The sequence below is a fragment of the Sus scrofa genome, chromosome 4 (assembly GCF_000003025.6).
Source record: "Sus scrofa isolate TJ Tabasco breed Duroc chromosome 4, Sscrofa11.1, whole genome shotgun sequence".
In the NCBI taxonomy this organism is placed as follows: domain Eukaryota; kingdom Metazoa; phylum Chordata; class Mammalia; order Artiodactyla; family Suidae; genus Sus; species Sus scrofa.
The window spans coordinates 125,250,066-125,268,559 of NC_010446.5; the positions used below are offsets into that span (position 1 = coordinate 125,250,066).

The 18,494-nt window shown below is 51.8% G+C and overlaps 1 protein-coding gene and 1 long non-coding RNA gene across 5 annotated transcripts in view; one reads left to right on the forward strand and one right to left on the reverse strand.

Annotated features, from left to right (window-relative positions):
* TGFBR3 (transforming growth factor, beta receptor III) overlaps positions 1-18,494 on the forward strand; it is a 200,850-nt gene that overhangs the window by 140,127 nt on the left and 42,229 nt on the right. For all 4 annotated transcript variants that reach the window (XM_021088719.1, XM_021088721.1, XM_021088720.1 and 1 more), the window contains 3 exon segments: positions 9,893-10,076; positions 14,472-14,640; positions 16,623-16,770. In XM_021088719.1, the coding sequence (XP_020944378.1) occupies positions 9,893-10,076; positions 14,472-14,640; positions 16,623-16,770 (501 nt within the window).
* Positions 10,618-12,303, reverse strand: LOC110260383. The gene is made up of 2 exons (XR_002343618.1): positions 12,177-12,303; positions 10,618-11,565 (listed from the first exon to the last, which is right to left on the reverse strand). It is a non-coding gene; the product is annotated as an uncharacterized LOC110260383 (long non-coding RNA).

An 18,494-nucleotide genomic window follows, 5' to 3' on the forward strand; every position in this document is an offset into this window, starting at 1 on the left:
TTGTAGGGTTATCAAGGATCCCTACGAGGCCTGGGCCTCTGCTTTGGAAAACCCTCTATTACAAAGCAGCTCATCCTTCATTAACTTGCTAACCTGTGGGCACTGGGTTCATCTTTGAGACGCAGTGAGTTATTTTCGCTTCTCCCTGTGTATGTACGTGTTCACATATGCCGTCATTTCTGTAGCGTTTCCCTGGGAGAGACAGCGCATTGCTTTTGCACCAGCTCATGTTCACGTTTGTGTGTGTGTCTGTTCAAAGGGTAGCATCTCAGAGCTTTCCTCTTGGACCTGTGCCCACGTGCAGGGCATTCTTTCCTTCTTTCTATTTCAACAGAAATAAAAATTCAGGACAGAGGGTGATGGTCATGAATTGTTTTGAGAAAAATTAGCGAATATGTTGTAAGTCATTCTGTTGGACAGAGTCATCTGGTTGTGGATACAAAGTGGAAACATCCAAGAATTCTTAAACGGTCGCATGGATTTGTGTTTCTTGAGTGCACAGTTGGCAGAGACCCTAATCACGTGGCTCATGAATATGTAGCTTTGTAAAATTATGGCTGTAGGTTCATGGGCATGGAAGTTATTAGTTCTTTAAAAAAAAAAAAACATTGAGTCATGATATATGGTTAATAAAAAACATGTTTCAGATCACATTTCATACCACGTGGCTTCAGAGGAAATAGGCAAGCATGGTCCTCCTGGGAACTGGGTGGAGAGACGTGTGATATGCCTCTTGCAGAAAAGGGTCGGGTTCTGTCCTCATCTGGGAGGTAGATACTGTTCCAGCACTTCATGCAAATCTGGGTTTGCTGGACTTGGTGCATAAAATCTTTCAAAGCGTGATCTCCTTAGTGCCTGTCTGTGTGGGCACTGTTACACGTTCTAGGGCCAGTCTGCATAGATCCTACTTACACAGAACTTAAACTCCGGAGAAATGCCTATTCCATTTCACCACAAGGCTTTCTTTTCCCTAGCATTGAACTAGCAGATTCTTGGCACGGCAGGTCTTTCTCAAATGCCGATGTGTTTTCTTTGCTTCATTTGTTTCCCTTGTTTTGCTCTTTCTGTTTCCTAAGCAGGCATCTCCAGAAAGAGCTCTGTCGGGGCAGGAGTCAGGAAAAAGAACCTGGAATGGTGAGGCTGAGTGTATCGTGTCGCAGGACAGAGGGGAGAGGAGCGGATCCCGACTGTGCGAGTGCCGAGCCTTTAGCAGTGCTGGGCCACACCCAGGTGCCACTCAGGATGGCCTTCCAGAGCTGCACCCTGAAGAGCAGGCACTCACGCAAGCACAGCTCAGGCGCCAAGTGGACACAGCCCAGCTCTTGGGCGTGTGCGTGTGTGCGTATGTGCGCATGTGCGCGCGTGAGAGATTGATTCTTGGAACAGATTTTCCTTGGAGACCCCAGCAGGCATTTCTTTATCATCGGGGCACTGTGGCTCCTCTTATCTCACAGGGCCCACTTCTGTCTTTTTTTTTTTTTTTAATTTATTTTATTATTATTATTTTTTGTTTTTTAGGGCTGCACCTGAAGCACATGGAAGTTCCCAGTCGAATAGGAGCTATAGCCACTGACCTACCCCGCAGCCACCTCAACACCAGATCCGAGCCGCATCTTTGACTTATACCACAGCTCATGGCAACATCGGATCCTTAACCCTCTGAGTGAGGCCAGGGATCGAACCCACACCCTCATGGTTCCTAGTCAGATTCGTTTCTGCTGTGCCACAACGGGAACTCCTCTATCTTTTTAGATGCATAAGAGGGTGACTTCAAAAATGCCATGGCTTTACTCTCACCTTCTTGGCTTTTTTGTTTTTTTGAACCAGTGCAGGGGAGTCTGTCCTTGCTTGTTCTCCTAGCAAGCCTGTTTATGCCTGACAAAGGTGGTTTGGAGTTCATGTAGTATTTTTATCTATGGCTGAGCAGTGACCCTCAGGTGCGTGTTGGAGTCACAGCAGGATGGTAGGCGGAAGTTATAGTGCAGCTTCATGGACCCACCTTGGAATCTGCATTTTAAAACTCTTGCCTGTGATACACTGTTCCGAGATCACACTTTGGAAAGCGGAGAGATGTCTTCTTAACATTGATTTTACTGCATCTTCCAAATCTAGTGTCTGTTTTACATTTGCAACAATGTCCGCTTAATTAGCTACCTTCCAGGCTCTCACTGGCCAGTGGCTGCTGTCCTGGACTGCCATGGAGCAAGCAGGGCCTGCCCTGAGCCCCTGGCACACCCCGCTTCTCCGTTGCTCCTCAGACTTCTTCCCAGTGCGGAACTCCAGGCAGGCCCTTCCAGTGAACTGACCTCAGGATTCATTCATTCATCAAACAAATATGGGGTGTCTTTTCTATACCCACCGCTGTTCTAGGTGCTCGGAATATACCTGTAAATGCACGCTGAGATCCCGGCCTCTGAAGGTGCTTACCGTCTAGTGGGAGGAGATGGGCCATGAGTTGCCTGGTGGTTTAGAAGGAGACTTTCCTCCGCTATAGGAATGAGAACATGGAAAGCAGCTTGGAGGAATCCGAGCGCTCGAGCGGGGGCTGCAGGACGGCTGGGTTGTGATTTTAAATAAGCCCCGTCTTGAGGGGATGTTTGAGTAGATGTGAAGGAGACGAGGGGAGCCTTCAGAAGAAACTTAGCTGGCCCCCTTGCAGTTAAGCCCGGCCTGCGTTTTCATCGGGACCCTTCCTCGGGAAGCATCCTTTGGGGGGGGGGCCATGAGGCAGGAGGAGGCGGCTAGGGCCAGGAGAGGACCTGGCGTCTGGCTCTGCCCTCAGCAGAGATCCTCCTCCCTCCTCACTGACGACCACGCCAGCCTGGGGGAGGCCGGAGGGAGAGCGCGGTGCAGCTGCCGGGGCTCTGAGTCAGCCGATGCGCTGAGATAAGTGCTAGAAGGAAAGAGCCCCGGCTCCGGGAAAACCGGGTCTGCGGCCATTCGCGCGCATCCGTTGGCATCCCCGAGGCTTGGGCCATCCAGCTCGGGGCCTCGGTGGGTCCGCTTAGGGCTCAGAGAGTTAAAGCTTCCACGCAGGTGTGGAAACAAAAGGGCTGGTGGCCTCTTTTGCTTTTTGCCTGCTCTTTTGGACAAGGTTGTTGAATCCGGTCCAGAAAAAATAATAAACTTGGCTCTTGTTGCCTAGCCGTAAGTTGTTGTAATAAAACTCCCAGCGCTGGCAGAGAGACGAATGTTCTGCTCCTCAAAAAAGTCTGGTAGCATAACCAGTGTTTGAAATACAAATGCTGTGCGTGGCCTGAGGAGGGAAGAGCCAGGGGCAGGGGGTGGGGGGGGCCCTCAACCTCCACTTGGAAGCCCGGGGGTTCGCTGGACAGGCCAGGGCTTCGCTGTGCCCCGCGGCGCACGCTTGCTAAGATTCGGGATTCTCGGAGCTCAGGGCAGGTTTGTTCCCACAGGAAGATGTTTCTCATGTCGGGAACGTCAGAGGATTGGGTTTCAATTAGCAAAAGCAGGAGGAAAGTTCAGCGGATTCGGAGGAGGGGAGGCAGGGAGCTACTAAATGCTTGAATAATTGGTTTTTAGGTGGAGTTATGGGGTGAAAAATCAAATCGCTAGCTTTAAAAGCCTGGCCAAACCATCTTTTCCTGGGCAGCGAGGAAAGTAAAAGTTATGAGAATAAAGAAATTATGGCAGAGCCTTTCCTGTACGACCCAGCATTGAGCTTTCACTGGGCCAGCAAGCACCGAGTTGCTGCTTTGTGCCAAGCCCTGTGCCAGCCCCAGGAGACTCAGAAGGACCAAGGTGCTCTCTTGGCTTTCAAGGTGGTGATCTTGGTCGAGCAGGGGCGGCAGGTTTGCTGCTAAATAGTCGAGATCAGGTGAAGGAGCGGTGGGCTAGGGGTGTACACAAGGCAGGGCGGGCAGCTCCGTCCTGAGCGGAGGAAGGAAGCCTGGGAGGTTTTACAGAGAAGGTGACGCCTGCGGAGGACAAGGAGCAGTTTGCAGGGAGGGGATGAGCAATCCAGGTGGAGAGCAGGCTGTCAAAAGGCTGGGGCCTGAAGCAGCATGAGGCGTGTGGTTCCATGTGACAGGCACACAGGAGCTGTGGGAGGTGGGGCGGGCAGAGGCCCTCCTCGCTGGTCGGGTGTCACTTAGGATGCTTAGATGCTGTCCGGCATCATCACATGTTTACTTTTTAGAAAGATCTCCCAGGTGACAGTGTGGAGGAGGGATGGAGGGGACAGGACGGCAGGAGGCTGAGATGCGAGGGCAGAAATGGGACAGCAGCGGGGGGGCAAGAGCCTACAGACAAGGTGGACGATTGGAGGTGGGGAATATAAATAATTTTGGAAGTTTCTGCCATTCTACCCAAATATAAAATCCTTACTCTGGGAGTTCCCATCGTGGCTCAGCGGAAACGAACCTGACTAGTATCCATGAGGATGCAGGTTGGATCCCTGGGCTCGCTCAGTGGGTTAAGAATCTGGTGTTGCCCTGAACTGCGGTGTAGGTCACAGATGCAGCTCGGATCCCATGTTGCTGTGGCTGTGGTGTAGACCAGCAGCTGTAGCTCTGATTCCGCCCCTAGCCTGGGAGCTTCCATATGCCACAAGGGCGGCCATAAAAAGAAAGAAAGAAAGAAAGAAGACTGGTTCATTTTGGGAAGGATGCCAAGAGCCTCGAGTTGATCAAACGAAGACCTGGGGCTTTAGGTACTGTCAGCTCCCCGGTGTGAGCTGCTGTTCTTTCTTCCCTGGATTACTCCAGAGTCTCCTATGGTCTCCTGCTCGTCTCCCTTCAGTGTAGACCAGCCGTACCAGCCAGCGTGATCCTGTGAAAACCTTTGTTAAGCGTGTTTGTGAGCTCTCAGTGGCAGCTGATCCCATCTAGACTAGACCACGGTCTGCGCGGTCCTGCTGGACCTGCCAGCCCCCTGGCCTGTTCTCCTTCCCGCCCCCTCCCCCCGGGCTCCAGCCACCCCCACGGCTCCTTCAGGTCCTGGTTCAGAGACTCCTGGTCCCAGCACCTCCAGGCAGCACCCTCTGCTCGCCTCTGTCTACACCCGTGGCCTTCCTGACGTGTGTTTTCAGCACTTATGTTTTCACTCTGAGCTCCTTACTAGACTGTCCGCGCCGCAGAGGCAGGGAATCTGTCTGTCGCCTCCTCGCCCACTGCCCCAGCGCCGGGCCGTCAGTAAACACTTGCTGGACGAATGTTTAGAGCATCAGTGAACGAATGTGAGGTATGAGCAGGGCTCCGCTGACATAAAGGTCGTGTGGCCTTGGGCCCTGGTGGGCTGCACGCGCCCATGGGCCTGCGAGGTCCATGCCTGTCCGCTTCGAGACGGAAGGACCAGCCAGAGTCAGCAACGAGACGGCGGTGGCTCCATGGATGGGGGTGCTGACACGTCTGGGGCAGGTCCTGGAGCAACACCCCACGTGTGTGGCTGATGGCGGGCAGGGCATGGTGGCAGTTTTCACTCCGGGAGGGGGGCATGGCTAGTTATAGGGAGATTACAGCAGGTTGGCTCATTAGTTACCAGGGAAACCAGCAGGGGCACAGCCCTCACTGCCCCGTTGAGTACCCCCACGAGCTGGGGTCTGGGGCACGTCCTGGGAAGGTCAGCCGTGTGAACAGGTTGAAGTGAAGCAGGCCCTGGTCAGGCAGCAGACGTGCCGAGAGCAAGGGAGCAGCCATCTTGAGTGGCCTGACCATAGAGGCCTCATGCGCGGCTTCACCTATCTGTCTGTCTGTCTGTTTGTCCGTCCATGTATCTATCTACCTATCTCTCTGTCTGTTGTAAGGAATTGGCTCACATGGTTATGGCGCCTAGCAAGTCTGAATTCTGCAGAGCCATTTCCCAGTTTCAATCCCAAGGGCAGCTGCTTCTGTAGAACCAGGAGGAAGATGCTGGCCCAGTTCAAGGCTGTCAGCAAGAGAGCGCTGTCTTCCCCAGGCGCAGGGGCAGCCTTTCGCTCTCTTCGGGCCTTTGACTGATTGGGTAAGGCCCACCCACATCAGGAAGGGCACTCGTTTTCCTTGGTCTACTGACTAAATGTTGATCTCACCCAAAGCACTCTCACACAGATACTTGGATGCGTGTTTGACCAGGTATCCGGCACCCCGTTGCTCAGTCAAGTCAACAACCTGAAAGCGGCCTTCACAGTCTCTTGTCACACCACACCCCGAACCCCACGTGTCCCAGGCACCACTGATGCTGATGAAGACCTGACCACCGTGGTGTCTGGGGAGGAGCTGGGGGCCGGGGATGCTGCCCTGAGGAGGGGTCATGGTCAGGGTCAAGCGACGTCTTCAGACCTTCGAGGGCTTGTCTCGTGGAAGAAAGAGGCAGGGACTCTTTGGTCTGGAAGGCACAGCTCAGACAAGCAGGTAGAAGGTGATCTTACAGGCAGAAAGGAAGAACAGAGCTCTTCTGCCTCGCGAGTGGGCGAGGTCTTCTTTCTGGAAGGGTCCAGGCAGTGACCAGTGGGGACCAGGAGTCCCAGGTGTCCTGTCTGGTCTGGCCCAGGGGCCGATCCTCTGACCTTGGGGAAGCCCTTATTTTCTCTGAGGTTTTCTCCTCTGGGCCGTGGGCAGCAGCGTGGCCTACCTCATGGGTGGCCCACCTCATGGGTGGCCCCGAGGTGCGGGGGAGTAACACTACCTTGTAGGCCTCGGCAGGGTTGGGGGAGGCCTTTGGCTGCGTGGAGAAGGAGGTCAGGCTCATCCCCTCCGCGGCAGGAAATTTCCATGGACCCGCAGTGGGGACATTCACTGCCAGCAGCGTCGCTGTCCTCTCGCTGGAACGCGCCTGTGAGTGGCAGCTGACTCCTGTCCAGAGTCCTCAGCCCTGCGGGTGGGACCTGTGCTGCTGCTGGGCCTGGAGAAGACACACCTGAGGGTGCGAGGAGGGACCGGACCAGGCGCTGCCCCTTCTCGAAGAATCGGCGGTGCCATGGCATTGCGTTTCCTGACTTCAGAGTAGTTCCCGGCTGGTTCCCCCGCTTCTCTTAGTTGCCCTCGTCACACTCAGAACTGTGCTGGCAGGGGACAGAGGCCTCTGGACCGTGGTGGGTTTTGTCTGTGACCGGCTTTATAAAGATGACTTTTTAGCACAAGTGCTTTTCAGCGGAAAGATTTTATTATAGTGCTTAGGTCAGATTGTTTGAAGTTCCGTGTCGGTGAGTTACTAAGCATTAACACATAGGTTGTTTGGCTACAACCTAAATGGTTCAGGAGCTTTTTCTTAGGCCAGTGACGTCAAAACAAGGTTCAAGCTAAAGGATGCCCGCTGGTTTTCCTTAAAACTGGCACCAGGACAGGTAGCAAATGTCCCTGCCACACTTAGTAGCGCTTTATGAAGATGTGCAGCGAAGGCTAGATGTCGTTGGTGGTCCTGTCCACAGCCAGCTTGTTAGTGGTGGTTCAGTTTCCGAAGCCGATGCAAACCCCAAACACCCCAATTTCTGGGGCAGAGAGCACTGTCCATCGGGGATCCAGTGCCGGGATCCAGTGCCCGTTGGAGTGGTGGTAACATTCGGTGAGTCCGAAGCATCGGCCAGGATTTCTCGGTCGTGGTGCTGTTGCCACTGAAGAGAATTCTTGGTCGTGGGGCTGCCCTGTGTGTTGTAGGGCGTTTCCCAGCATCCCTGGCTTCTGCTCGCTAGATGCCAGAAGCTCTCCCTCCCAGGAGTGACCATCAGAATCATTTTCGGACATTGCTAAATGTCCCCCAGGGGACAGGAGGGCCCCTGCTTAAGAACCACGGGTGTAGAGGAAGCTGTGAGGTGCCCACGCTGACGTTTCAAACCGTGGACTTCGTTACCCATGAAGGTCAGGCTGCTCAGCTGTGGTTGAGCACTGGAACCATCCGGGGAGCCTTAAAACACTCCTAAAGCCTGGCTCCCCACCCCAGATTCTCATTGATTGAGGGTATGGCCTGGACCTCGGGGTAGTTAGAAACTCTTCAGATGCTTCTAGTTTTCCGCCAAGAAACCACAGCACCAGCAGGCGAGGGAACAATTCGGGGAAGTACTTCTTTGCTAGCATTTGAAAAGTGTATGTACACATAGCTCGAGAGAACACATTAATGCCTCGCACGGCAGGGTGAGTGTGAGTAAGTATTTTGTACGTGTTCAAGTTCAAAATGCTGCTCTACAGGGTAGAGCTGGAAGCAGAATCCCTGCCCTCAATCAGCCTTTTAGTCTGACTGTAACCACTTCAGAAACGCCGGGCTTTTTGTTAATGATAGCTAATGTGAGAAAATTTTTATTGCGGTGTAATTGACACAGAAAACATTAGTGTCAAGTGTTCAGCGTAATGATTCAATATTTGTATAGAAGTCAATGAGCACCACGAAGAGTCTCGTTAACGGCTGTCACCATACGTACAGAATTAGTTGTCTTGTGATGAGAACGAACTTTTAAGACCTCCTGTCTTTAGCAACTTTCACATATGCCACGCGGCCCTACTGGCTACAGCCCCTATGCTGTATATCACATCCCATGACTTCCTTATCTTACAACGTGAAGTCGGTGCCTTTTGACCCCTTCACCGATTTCACTCACCCCCTGCCTCCCACCTCTGGCTAGTACCAGTCTGTTCTCAGTATCTGTGAATGTGATTTTTTTGTTTTAGATTCTGCCTATAAGGAAGATGCCCGGCACTGGTCTTTCTCTGTCTGATTTGTTTCACTTACCATAAGGCCCGGGAGGCCCATCTACGTTATTGTAAAGGACAAGCTCTTATCCTTTTTATGGATTCAATATTCCATTGTATCTATGCCACATCTTTAACCAGAGACACTTCGGCAGTTTCCCATCTTGGCTATTAGACAGGATGCCGCCGTCAACAGGAGGGCGCAGGCATCTTTTCAGCTAGTGTTTTCGTTTTCTTCAGGTCAATACCCAGAAGTGGAATTGCTGGATCTTAGGGTGGTTCTGTTGTTAAGATGAAATTTAAACCAGCACATGTATATATAGCTCTATGGCTTGGGAATTTGTAGGCCTTTTTGCTCACATTTTGAGGTTCTACTCTGACAGTGATAAAAATTGGTTATAAATGATCAGTAAAGAGGAAAGCATCTTTCCACCAGCAGCTGACTGTAATTACAGTGCAGCGCCGAGATGATCATTGGCTGTGTTAATTATCTATATGCCATGATAATGCGAGGTCAGCGACGGTCTAAATACACCCGGCAAAAATGTGGGACTTGCATAAATCATCCGGAAAGTTTTATAAGGATCAGTCCAGCAGCCTCTAGCCTGTGTAATCTATGGGAACTTGGGGGTCTGAGACCATCACCTGTAATACATGCTCATCTCCCCGCGAGGAAGTACTGTCACGTGGTAGAAGACTGGCAAAAGCCTGGGCGTCCTTCGATCTCAGTGCTCGGAGACCTTAGAGCAAGGGGACTCTGGCCTTGTTCCTGCCATGGTGGCTGCTGGCAGAGGCTGCCGCTGTGGGAGACTTGGACGTCAAGTTCAGATGCTTCTAGTGTTCCTGCGAGCATCCCTTCGGGATCACTTGCGCTGGTCCTGAGGCCCGTTACCAACCCCTGAAAACTCTCACCAGGGCTTTCCACTTGACTTGCGACACGTTACTTGAAAGGTTGGCCTTCAGTTTAGATTTCTGGAAAATGGCAAAGGCGAGTTTCGTGATCCCTCCCAGGGCATTCTGGGGTCTCTGATCAGAACGTTCTTTACACATTCGGAGGAACAGCCTGCATTGTTTGTAGGTTCGTCATGACCTGGGGACGTGAGCCTGGGATGACAGCTTGAATCAGCTGCTGAAACACCACGGTCTGCCTGTATAACGAAGGGAAGACGTTGGATGGACAGATATCCATTCATTGTCTGACACGTGCTTTCTCTAATTATGATTCAGTCCCGGGAGCCTGCATGACACTAAATACACAATTCCCTTTCTTGTAGGTATCCGAGGGCTCTGTGGTCCATTTCTCATCGGGAAACTTCTCCTTGTCAGCAGAAACAGAGGAAAGGAACTTCCCCCATGGAAACGAACACCTGTTAAATTGGGCCCGAAAGGAGTATGGGGCCGTCACGTCATTCACCGAACTCAAGATAGCAAGAAACATTTACATTAAAGTGGGGGAAGGTAAATTTGATGTGGTTTTGATTGAGGACTGATTGATGACAATCGGCTGTTTTCTTTTCGGAGCCCAGGTGGTGAGGGCAAGGGATGGGGGAATTACAGGTTGCTGGAACGGGCAGGGACCCGAGGGATCACCGGGCCTGCTCCCCACATGTCCCCTCCGTCCCCTTTTCCTTCGGAGGAGACAGAATGGAAACGGAAGTGGGGGAGACGTGAGCAGGAGCCTAGTGGGGAGAGGCGGAGGTCGTCATGGGGGTTAAGAAGACACCCACGCACACCAGTCAGGAGCGAGTGGAGGCCGAGAAGCCGGGGAGGCGGGGAAGGAGGGACAACTGGTGGATGCAGGAAAGTGGGCAGGATGGGTCAACCATGAGTGCTTCCTCTGACCCATTATTCGGCAACCATCTGAAGCCAATGTCCGTTTATGGCCTTGAGACCTCAGTTACATTTGGACAATAGCAGAGGAAAAGTGTTTGTGTGTATTTTTACTGCGAATGCCTGTGGCAAGGACAAATTATTGGAGAAAGGAACTGTTTAGCCTTGATAAGAAGTTGCCCGTTTTAATTTCCTTGCCCTGCAGAGGGATATAAATATCTGGTGACTCAATTTTGAAAGCAAGTGATTTCTTAAATAACTTCTTTATCATTATTTTTAGTTGAGTCTATTTGCAGCTCTCGAAGAAGTTGCTAGAAATAACAGCTCTTGTGAATGGGCCCTTGTCCTAGTCAGGTGATGATGTGAAAGTGGCATCTCAGATCTCCGGGGCCCATCGGCTTTCTTTTGAGCTCTTCGGCACGCGTCACCTCTTCCATGGGCGGCGTGCAGCCCGGGGCAGTTACTGAATATGCTCGTTCCCAGTCTGCTTTCGGATCTGGGATGTGTGTCGAGTCGGATGCAGGACACGGCGGCCCCGACCTCGAGTGCGGGCCGTGTGCAGAGACCACATCAGGTGCCTTCACGCGCAGCCCCTTAATCCTGCCAGTGATCCTCAGAGGAAACCCTAATTCACCCCATTTTGCAGAGGGGTTAGTGGAGGCTTATCTAACTGGCTCAAATCCACATTATTAGCAAGCGACAAAGCCACAACTAAACTCCGGTTTCCTGGCCCTGCAGTCTGATGCTTATTGCCTGATGCTGCATTTGAAGTCTTAGCCAAATAAGCAGAACTTAAACATGAAGGTGGGCTACCTGGATGGAAGGACTTGCTGAGTGGAGGGAGGAGTTTTAGGTGAGGATTGGGTTCAAAAAACCGAGGTTTGTTATTAAACTCTTACCAAGGTCCCTCATAATAGAGGTCAGGTCCCATTGGGACAAAACAAAAAGTCTCTTTTAATAAAGATTCTGAGCCCTGGCCCCTGGCCTCCATTCCTGAAGCAGGATTCTGGTGGGTGAAAGAAGGCACTGCTGACCCTGCTGGAGTTTGTTCGACTAGGAGCTCGTGGGAGGGTCACACGCAGAACGCCGGGCTCTGTCCTCAGCAGTGCACGAGCTTCTGTGGAGGAGAGTGAGGGGTCAGTGGCTTCTCCATGGCTGCAAACTCTGGGGCGGGAGGAACTTCAGGGATCTCGTGTCCGTTCCAGGAAGAAACTGGTTAACTCCTTGGCGACACCTTTGGAGCCCCTGGACCTTGACTCCCAGCCACCGGCTGGCCAGAACTCACGGGTCCCCACCGTGGGGAGGAGCAGCTGGGGCAGTGAGGGACCTGCTGGGTCGGTGGATCCCTAGGCGATGTCGTCTGTCACCCCGGATTGGACTCTGCTTGGCACGCCTCATCCATGGCTTTCCCAGACCTGACCTGTCTCCACCCAAAGGAGCCGGGATCCACGGCCATGAGCCTTCTCTTGCTCGGCCCTCGGGGGTCTCAGAGGGTGGTCCCGCCCCAGCAGCATCCTCATCCCTGGGAACTTTGTGAGATGCAGTTCTCAGGCCTGGCCCAGCCCACCTGAATTAAAATCTCTGGGGGTGGGTCCAGGGTCCAGCCACCTGCGTTTTATTTAGCAGGCGCTCCAGGTGAGTCTAACGTTTCAGAACCACTGCTCTATCCCCTAGACCCAGAGGGGAAGAACCAGGGCTTTCGGTTCTGCACCCAGCTGCTCTCCTTACCTGTGAGGCTCCAGGCAGCACTCTGATTGGCCGTCAGAGCTTCAGTTTCCACAGCAGGAAAATGGGGTGTGTACACTGCCTCCGGGTGCTAGCTAGTGTTCTAGCTCTCAGAGTCACTTGTCAGTCCTTCCTAAAATACAGAGACGCGCGAGGCCTCCCCTCCCCCAGAGCTGCCAGGCCTCTGCGCGGGGATTCCCCTCTGTGGTTTCTTTCTGCTTGGCAGTTGCCTGTGAGTTCTGATGCCAGGCATGCGGAAGGTCACCTGGGGGAGAGAACAAACCACACACATGCCTACACACGCAACCAAAAGCCATCAGCTTATTCAGCTCGGGAACAATGGCATTTGGGACTTCAGCCCTTAACAACAGCAACTCTGAAACAATTAAACCTTTCCTCGTGGCCTCGGAGGGTCACCGCGTGGGTGCGCGGCTCGTTACTTGTCTCAAATCTCACCCCGTTGTTTGTTAATTCCGGAAGCCTGTGCGTGTGCCAGGTGCACGCCGGGCACGCCTATGAACCGCACGCACAGGCCGGAGGCCCGGGGGAGCCTGGTCTCTGGGGTTCTGGGCTACCCTGTCCGTGACCCTTACATACGCCCTCTGATTCTGGACTAGGTTGCAGCCTTGCCACCCCAATGTCACTTTGCATCCTGGGACCTGGGGGAGGCCTCCACGGCTGCAGCTGCAGGGCGTGCCGCCTTCCTCTGCTCGTCTGGCAAACCCTCCGCAGCTGCGCAGGGAGGCCGCCCAGCAGCCTGAGCCAGCGACGGAGCCCTGCCTGGCCCCTTCCTTCCTGGGGGGCTTCAGGGAAGAGTACGGACTCCAGAGCCAGGACTTCATCCTGAGCACGCCTCCAAGCGGGGGCCTCATGAACCCCTCCGGTCCCCTCTGTTCTATAGCTGGCCCTGGGGGCTCTGTGTGCTCGGAGCCAGGATGCCACCATGTGCGTCATGGACTTCAGCCCAGGGAGGTGGCACAGCTGGGCAGGGGCCAGGCAGGGGCAGGAGGTGCCCACCCCATCTTAGGACCTGCTGGGCTGATGCCTCATCCTGAGTGAGTCTTGCATATGACTTTGAACCCTGGCATCCTGTCCATTAAATGCAAAAGGCAGGAGTCTGTTTCATGAAAGTGCCAGGGCTCTGATTAATTACCCCTGTGAAAAAAGTTTGCTACACCTAGAACTTCCTTGACACTGGTCCCAGCTGTCACATGGCCAGCAGTGTCAAGTTCTGTTTAAACATTTAAACCGCGGGATGGAAATCCCATCACCCACGGTGCTGTGTAAGCAGCATGTGCCGTTGGGGGAGTATCTTCAGACACGTGGTACTTGCATCACTTTCCGTGGGGGAGGTGAGGCGCAGCCCTCGGCGCGGTGAGGTCATGCTTGCGAGAGCACCTCGCAAACTATCAGGTGCCATCTAAGCATTCGTTGTCTGTGTCAGGACGGTGGGAAGGAATGAAGGCTGCCCTGAGTGCTTTTCCCCAAACGTCCACCTTCCATCTTCAGAATCTAAATTGCCATGAGGAATAAATAGGAAGACTGGTTAATTCTACGTGGTGAGCCAGAGAATTAATTAAGTCACTGGTTCTTCTATAGATCGAAATAGCAAATAGCCAAGAGGAGCCTCATGGGGTCTCGGCTGGGTGGTTGGATTCAGTGCTGAGCATGTTGCCGAAACAGCCATTGGGTTTTTCGGTGGAAGGTCTTGCTAGACCGGTGACCATGCCGGTTGTGGCTCAGAAGAGGGGTCGTGATCGAGGTATAAGTGGAGGCGAAGGGAGTGATTGAGAGCATCTGGGACGAAAACCAGGTAAAAAGAGGTTTGAGCAAGGAACCGAAGCTCTTGGCCTTGCCTTATATCAGGATTAACTGTGGAGCTTTTCAGAAAGAAAACTTCCTAGGTCCCACCTAGATCTTCTGAATCAGACTCCCTGGATGGGGTCAAGCAGGTGGCTTGTGATATGCCCGGAAGATGAAGGACCGCGGCATTGAAAGGATGAGCGGAGGAGGAGGAACCAGTGCGAGACGGAAAGACAGGTCCAGGGAGATGGGTGAGGACAAGGCAGAGTCACAGACGAGAGGAAAGGAGGGGCCGGAGGCCGAAAGAGGCCGCCCGAGTAGGTCGGTGGGAGACCGCCGGTGACCCTAGCGAAGGCGTTTCAGGGCGGAGCTTGTGGACTTGGAAGCCTCTCCTTTGCGCGTGTGGCCGCCAGTGTCCTGCACTTGCTCCGTGTCACGGTCACATTCTTTGCAGTCTGGTTCCCACACGGTTCAATGTGTCTCTTTCCTTTTCAGATCAAGTGTTTCCTCCCACGTGCAGCATAGGGAAGAATTTTCTCTCCCTCAATTACCTCGCCGAGTACCTCCAGCCCAAACCGGCAGAGGGCTGCGTGGTGTCCGGCCGGCCCCAGGAGAAGGAGGTACACATCATTGAGCTGATCGCCCCCAACTCGAACCCCTACAGGTGGGTGACGGTGTGTTGCCTTCGGGCATTTTCTGAACTGACGGGAGGCAAGAGCAAAGATCTGGGGGGACCCGGTGAGACTCTGGCTCAGCCCGCCCTGGGCGCGAGAGAGGGAGCCTCCAAGGCTCTGGGGAGCTTCACGCAGGCTTTGCGGAAGGGAGTCAGATCCCAGGGTATGTGTTATTGCTGCCTCTGTCTCTAGATGCCGTGTATGTCAGATGAGGTCCTGAAGCCTGACCTGGACGCCTTGGTATGGCTGTGCATTGATGGCTGCGGGGGACCGGTTCCAGGTCTCTCTCCGATACTCAGATCCAGAGATGCTCAAGTCCCTCATAGAAAATGGCATCGTATTTGCATATAATATTCTCCTGTATACTTTAAATCACCTCTAGATTACTTACAATACCTAATACGATGTACATGTCTTGTAAATAGTCGTGACTACAAAGCAAATGGCATATAAATAGTCGCCCGTACACGGGAAGGTCCAGTTTTGCCTTTTGGAACTTTGTGGAATTTTTTTGCCCGGGATTTTCTGCCTGTGGTTGGTTGGATTTGCCAGTGTGGAACCCGCGGGTACCGAGGGCCGACTGTACCATAGGACACCGTCACGCTTGCCCGTTGGTATCTCCTTTGACGGAGGTTATCCCTGATGAGAAAAAATACACAATGGACCTTATGATCAAACTTATCATTTTAACAACAGTATGTTTTTTAAACAAAATTCTGTTTCGAGTGTCCCCAGAGCACTTTTGCACACAGTATGTTTATTTCAAAGCTGTGTGTGGGGGGGGAGTGGCCCTTCATGGTGACACACCAAAGAGCCACTGAATACCATTGCCTCTCTCCCACCCTCAGCGTCCTGCACCAGGACTGGAAATTTAACTCTTCCTATCAAGAATGATGAGGGGATTTAAAATCAAAGAAAGAGAGGTAGACCCTTCTCCCACTTTGGGCTACGTTTCCTGTGGGCCAGTGAATTCAAACGTAACTTATATTGTGCAGGGATTGCACCGTTGAGCTTCTCATCAGACTTTGATTTCAAAAGTCAATAAATCAGAGATCAGTTTTGGTGAAGATTCCATCCTGTCCTGTGGGAAGGATTCCAGGGAAAATTAAAAGAGGGGGAAGAGATGCGATCTGGCACATGCGCTTAAAGATTAAGCCCAAGGCTTCCTTGGAGTCCATCATTCATTTTATGCTTCACGAGTGTGTAAAACCGAGATGGAAATAAAGACTTTCCCCTAAATCCAGAATGACGGAGATGCTATTCTTTGGTAAAAATCCTCTTTTGTGCTGGCTTCTTAGAAGTTTGGGTTGTGCTCATTAATTTTCCAGTGACCACTTGGTTGACATCTGGTTTTTTTATTTGTATAACTGTATATCCAGAATTTGGGGAAAGTAAATGCAGATAGGGTTTTGTAACAAATGCTAATGGCTTAAGCAAACCTTATATAAGTCAAGAAATTGTCTAGCCCTTGGCCTCTTATTCTACTCTGAAGGTACTTAACTTTTTTCTTTCGCCGCCATGCCTCCCTTTTCTGTCCACCCTGGCACCTTCTAATCACTGAACCGTCACCCGCTTCTGGTTTTGAAGGATTTTGAGCAGCTGGCAAATGAAAATGTTATACATTGAAAGTGTTAGAGGCTGAAAAGTGCAGTGATTCTGCTTCAAAAGTAAACTCTTTGGTGTGTCCAAGTCCATTTTAAACAGTGGCTGCATTAAGGAACCACCTTTTTTTTCCAAGGAGGAGAAAAATGTTAGGGTCTAATTATCTGCAGGCACATTTTCTATTGTTATGTAAAACTGTTTTGTTATGTGTGCACTAACAATCTGTTTTGCACATGTCATTTGCCTGGGACCCACTCCAGCTTTTTAATCAACTGGCCAGACACTGGGAACATGAAGACTTGGAAGAGGGGAGAGAGTTGCAACTTTCTGGCATTTGGGTCGTAACGCTGCCTTTGTTTTCCATTCACAGTGCTTTCCAGGTGGATATAATAATTGACATAAGACCTTCTCGAAAGGATCCTGAACTGGTCAAAAATCTCATCCTGATCTTGAAGTGCAAAAAATCCGTCAACTGGGTGATCAAATCTTTCGATGTTAAGGGAAATCTGAAAGTTCTCGTAAGTTGGTTGAGCGTGTCTTTGTTCTGAGGACTGGCAGTCTTTTGAGCCGTGTGGGTTATTGTTACGTTCGTGACGTTTCTCTCCAGGGTTTTTCACTTTATAAAAAATAGGCTGCTCCTTGACTTCTCCTGACCAGGGCAGGGGGTGTGGTGGTTAAAAATGTGGCCTTTCAGGTCAACACAGACCCGGATGTCAGTCCAGACGCTGCCATTTACAGACCGTGACCTTGAGCGAGTCCCTTAACCTCTCTGGACTCCGCTTGCCTCTTGGTGAATTTCCTGAAATGTATGCATGTGTTTTCCAGTCTTGGTGTCAAGACAGTTAAGCCTTTCGTGGCTGAGAGTCCTGCAGGGGCCTCAGGGTCATGGTCCTGAATGTCAGCCCCCGCTTTGGGGCTGGGTCTTTAAGGGGGTGTGGGGGTCACCTGACTCCAGCTTGTTGGGGCTTTGAGATAAATCCCTGTATTGGCATGTCTTTTGGCTTGCTTCTAACTTCTAAGGGTAAAACACAGAGAGTCACAGAGGTTAATGAGATGCTACTGGAAGAGCATCCCAGTGGTACCCTGAGCATCCATTTCTGAAACAGACTTAGTGTGCTTAGCTGGGCGGCATGGTAGGCAGATAGCAGCTGGTTTCCTCAAAAGTTGAATGCCGAAATGAATTTGGTAAAAGGAATCTTTTTCAAGTGTGTTTATAGAGATTTAACTATTTGACAGACTGTGGATCACATTAGGTTGAAAGTTAAAGAAGACGTCCCCTTCCTCATTTTTAAGAAGATAATGATCTCTTTCGCATTTTTTTGTGTTTGGGGGCTCCAATCTTTGTGCCTTGTCTTTTTAAAAACCTGTGGCCGGTTCCTCTTTCAGTACCTGCATCGAATCAGTTGGAATGGGTTTTACGTTGTCCGCATTTGGGAGAGGGGTGACTTGGGTGTCCTTATTGTTCCTTCGGGGGGATAAAGCGGTGGCAGAGCCAGCAGCCCCCTGGCAACGTCATGTACGAGCATCTGCCAGAGGCAGCAGCAAAGCCACCAGCACATGCATGCTAATTTTAAAGTAATCGTTTCTGGTTCCTGTGGGTTTGTTTGTTTGGTTTGGTTTTTTTGAAACTTTGGGAGGATCCCAATAAGCCATCCTGTGTAATGGTGACACACTAATTTGGTACCGAGCACAAAGCCCAGCAGTGATTTTCTGAAGTCAGAGCTGTTTTGATTACCTTCCCTGGCACGGCGTGAGGGTGCTGGTGATCCGGAGGGGCTGCAGCCTGTGCTGCCTGGCACACCAAGCGAATGTTTTTCATTTCAGAATAACAAAAACAGGAAAGGGAATCATGCTTTGAAAGGCAAACACATACGGTCCGTTTTAATCCCCTGCTGGAGTCCTTGTGTAAATGCGCTCTTGGCCCTGCCCTGCAGAGGCTCTGTCTCTCCCGTGTCCCTGCGCCCGGCCCAGGGCCGTCCTGGAGGTCGCTTCGAGCATCCCCACTTCTCAAGTGAATCGGAAAGGCTAGAAATGAGATTGCTCATCCCAAAGCAAGAGCTGTTTGTATCGCTCCCCTTGGCTGAACTTCTGCTCCAGGCCAATTTTGGACAATGCTTGACAACATTGCTAAACAATTAGGTAATGTTTCACGATGTCCTTTTTTCTCTCCCAGTCCCTTTCGTGCTTTGCGATTTCTTAACTCCCGTCTCAGATGTGAGTTCTGACTGCACTGGGAGGGAAA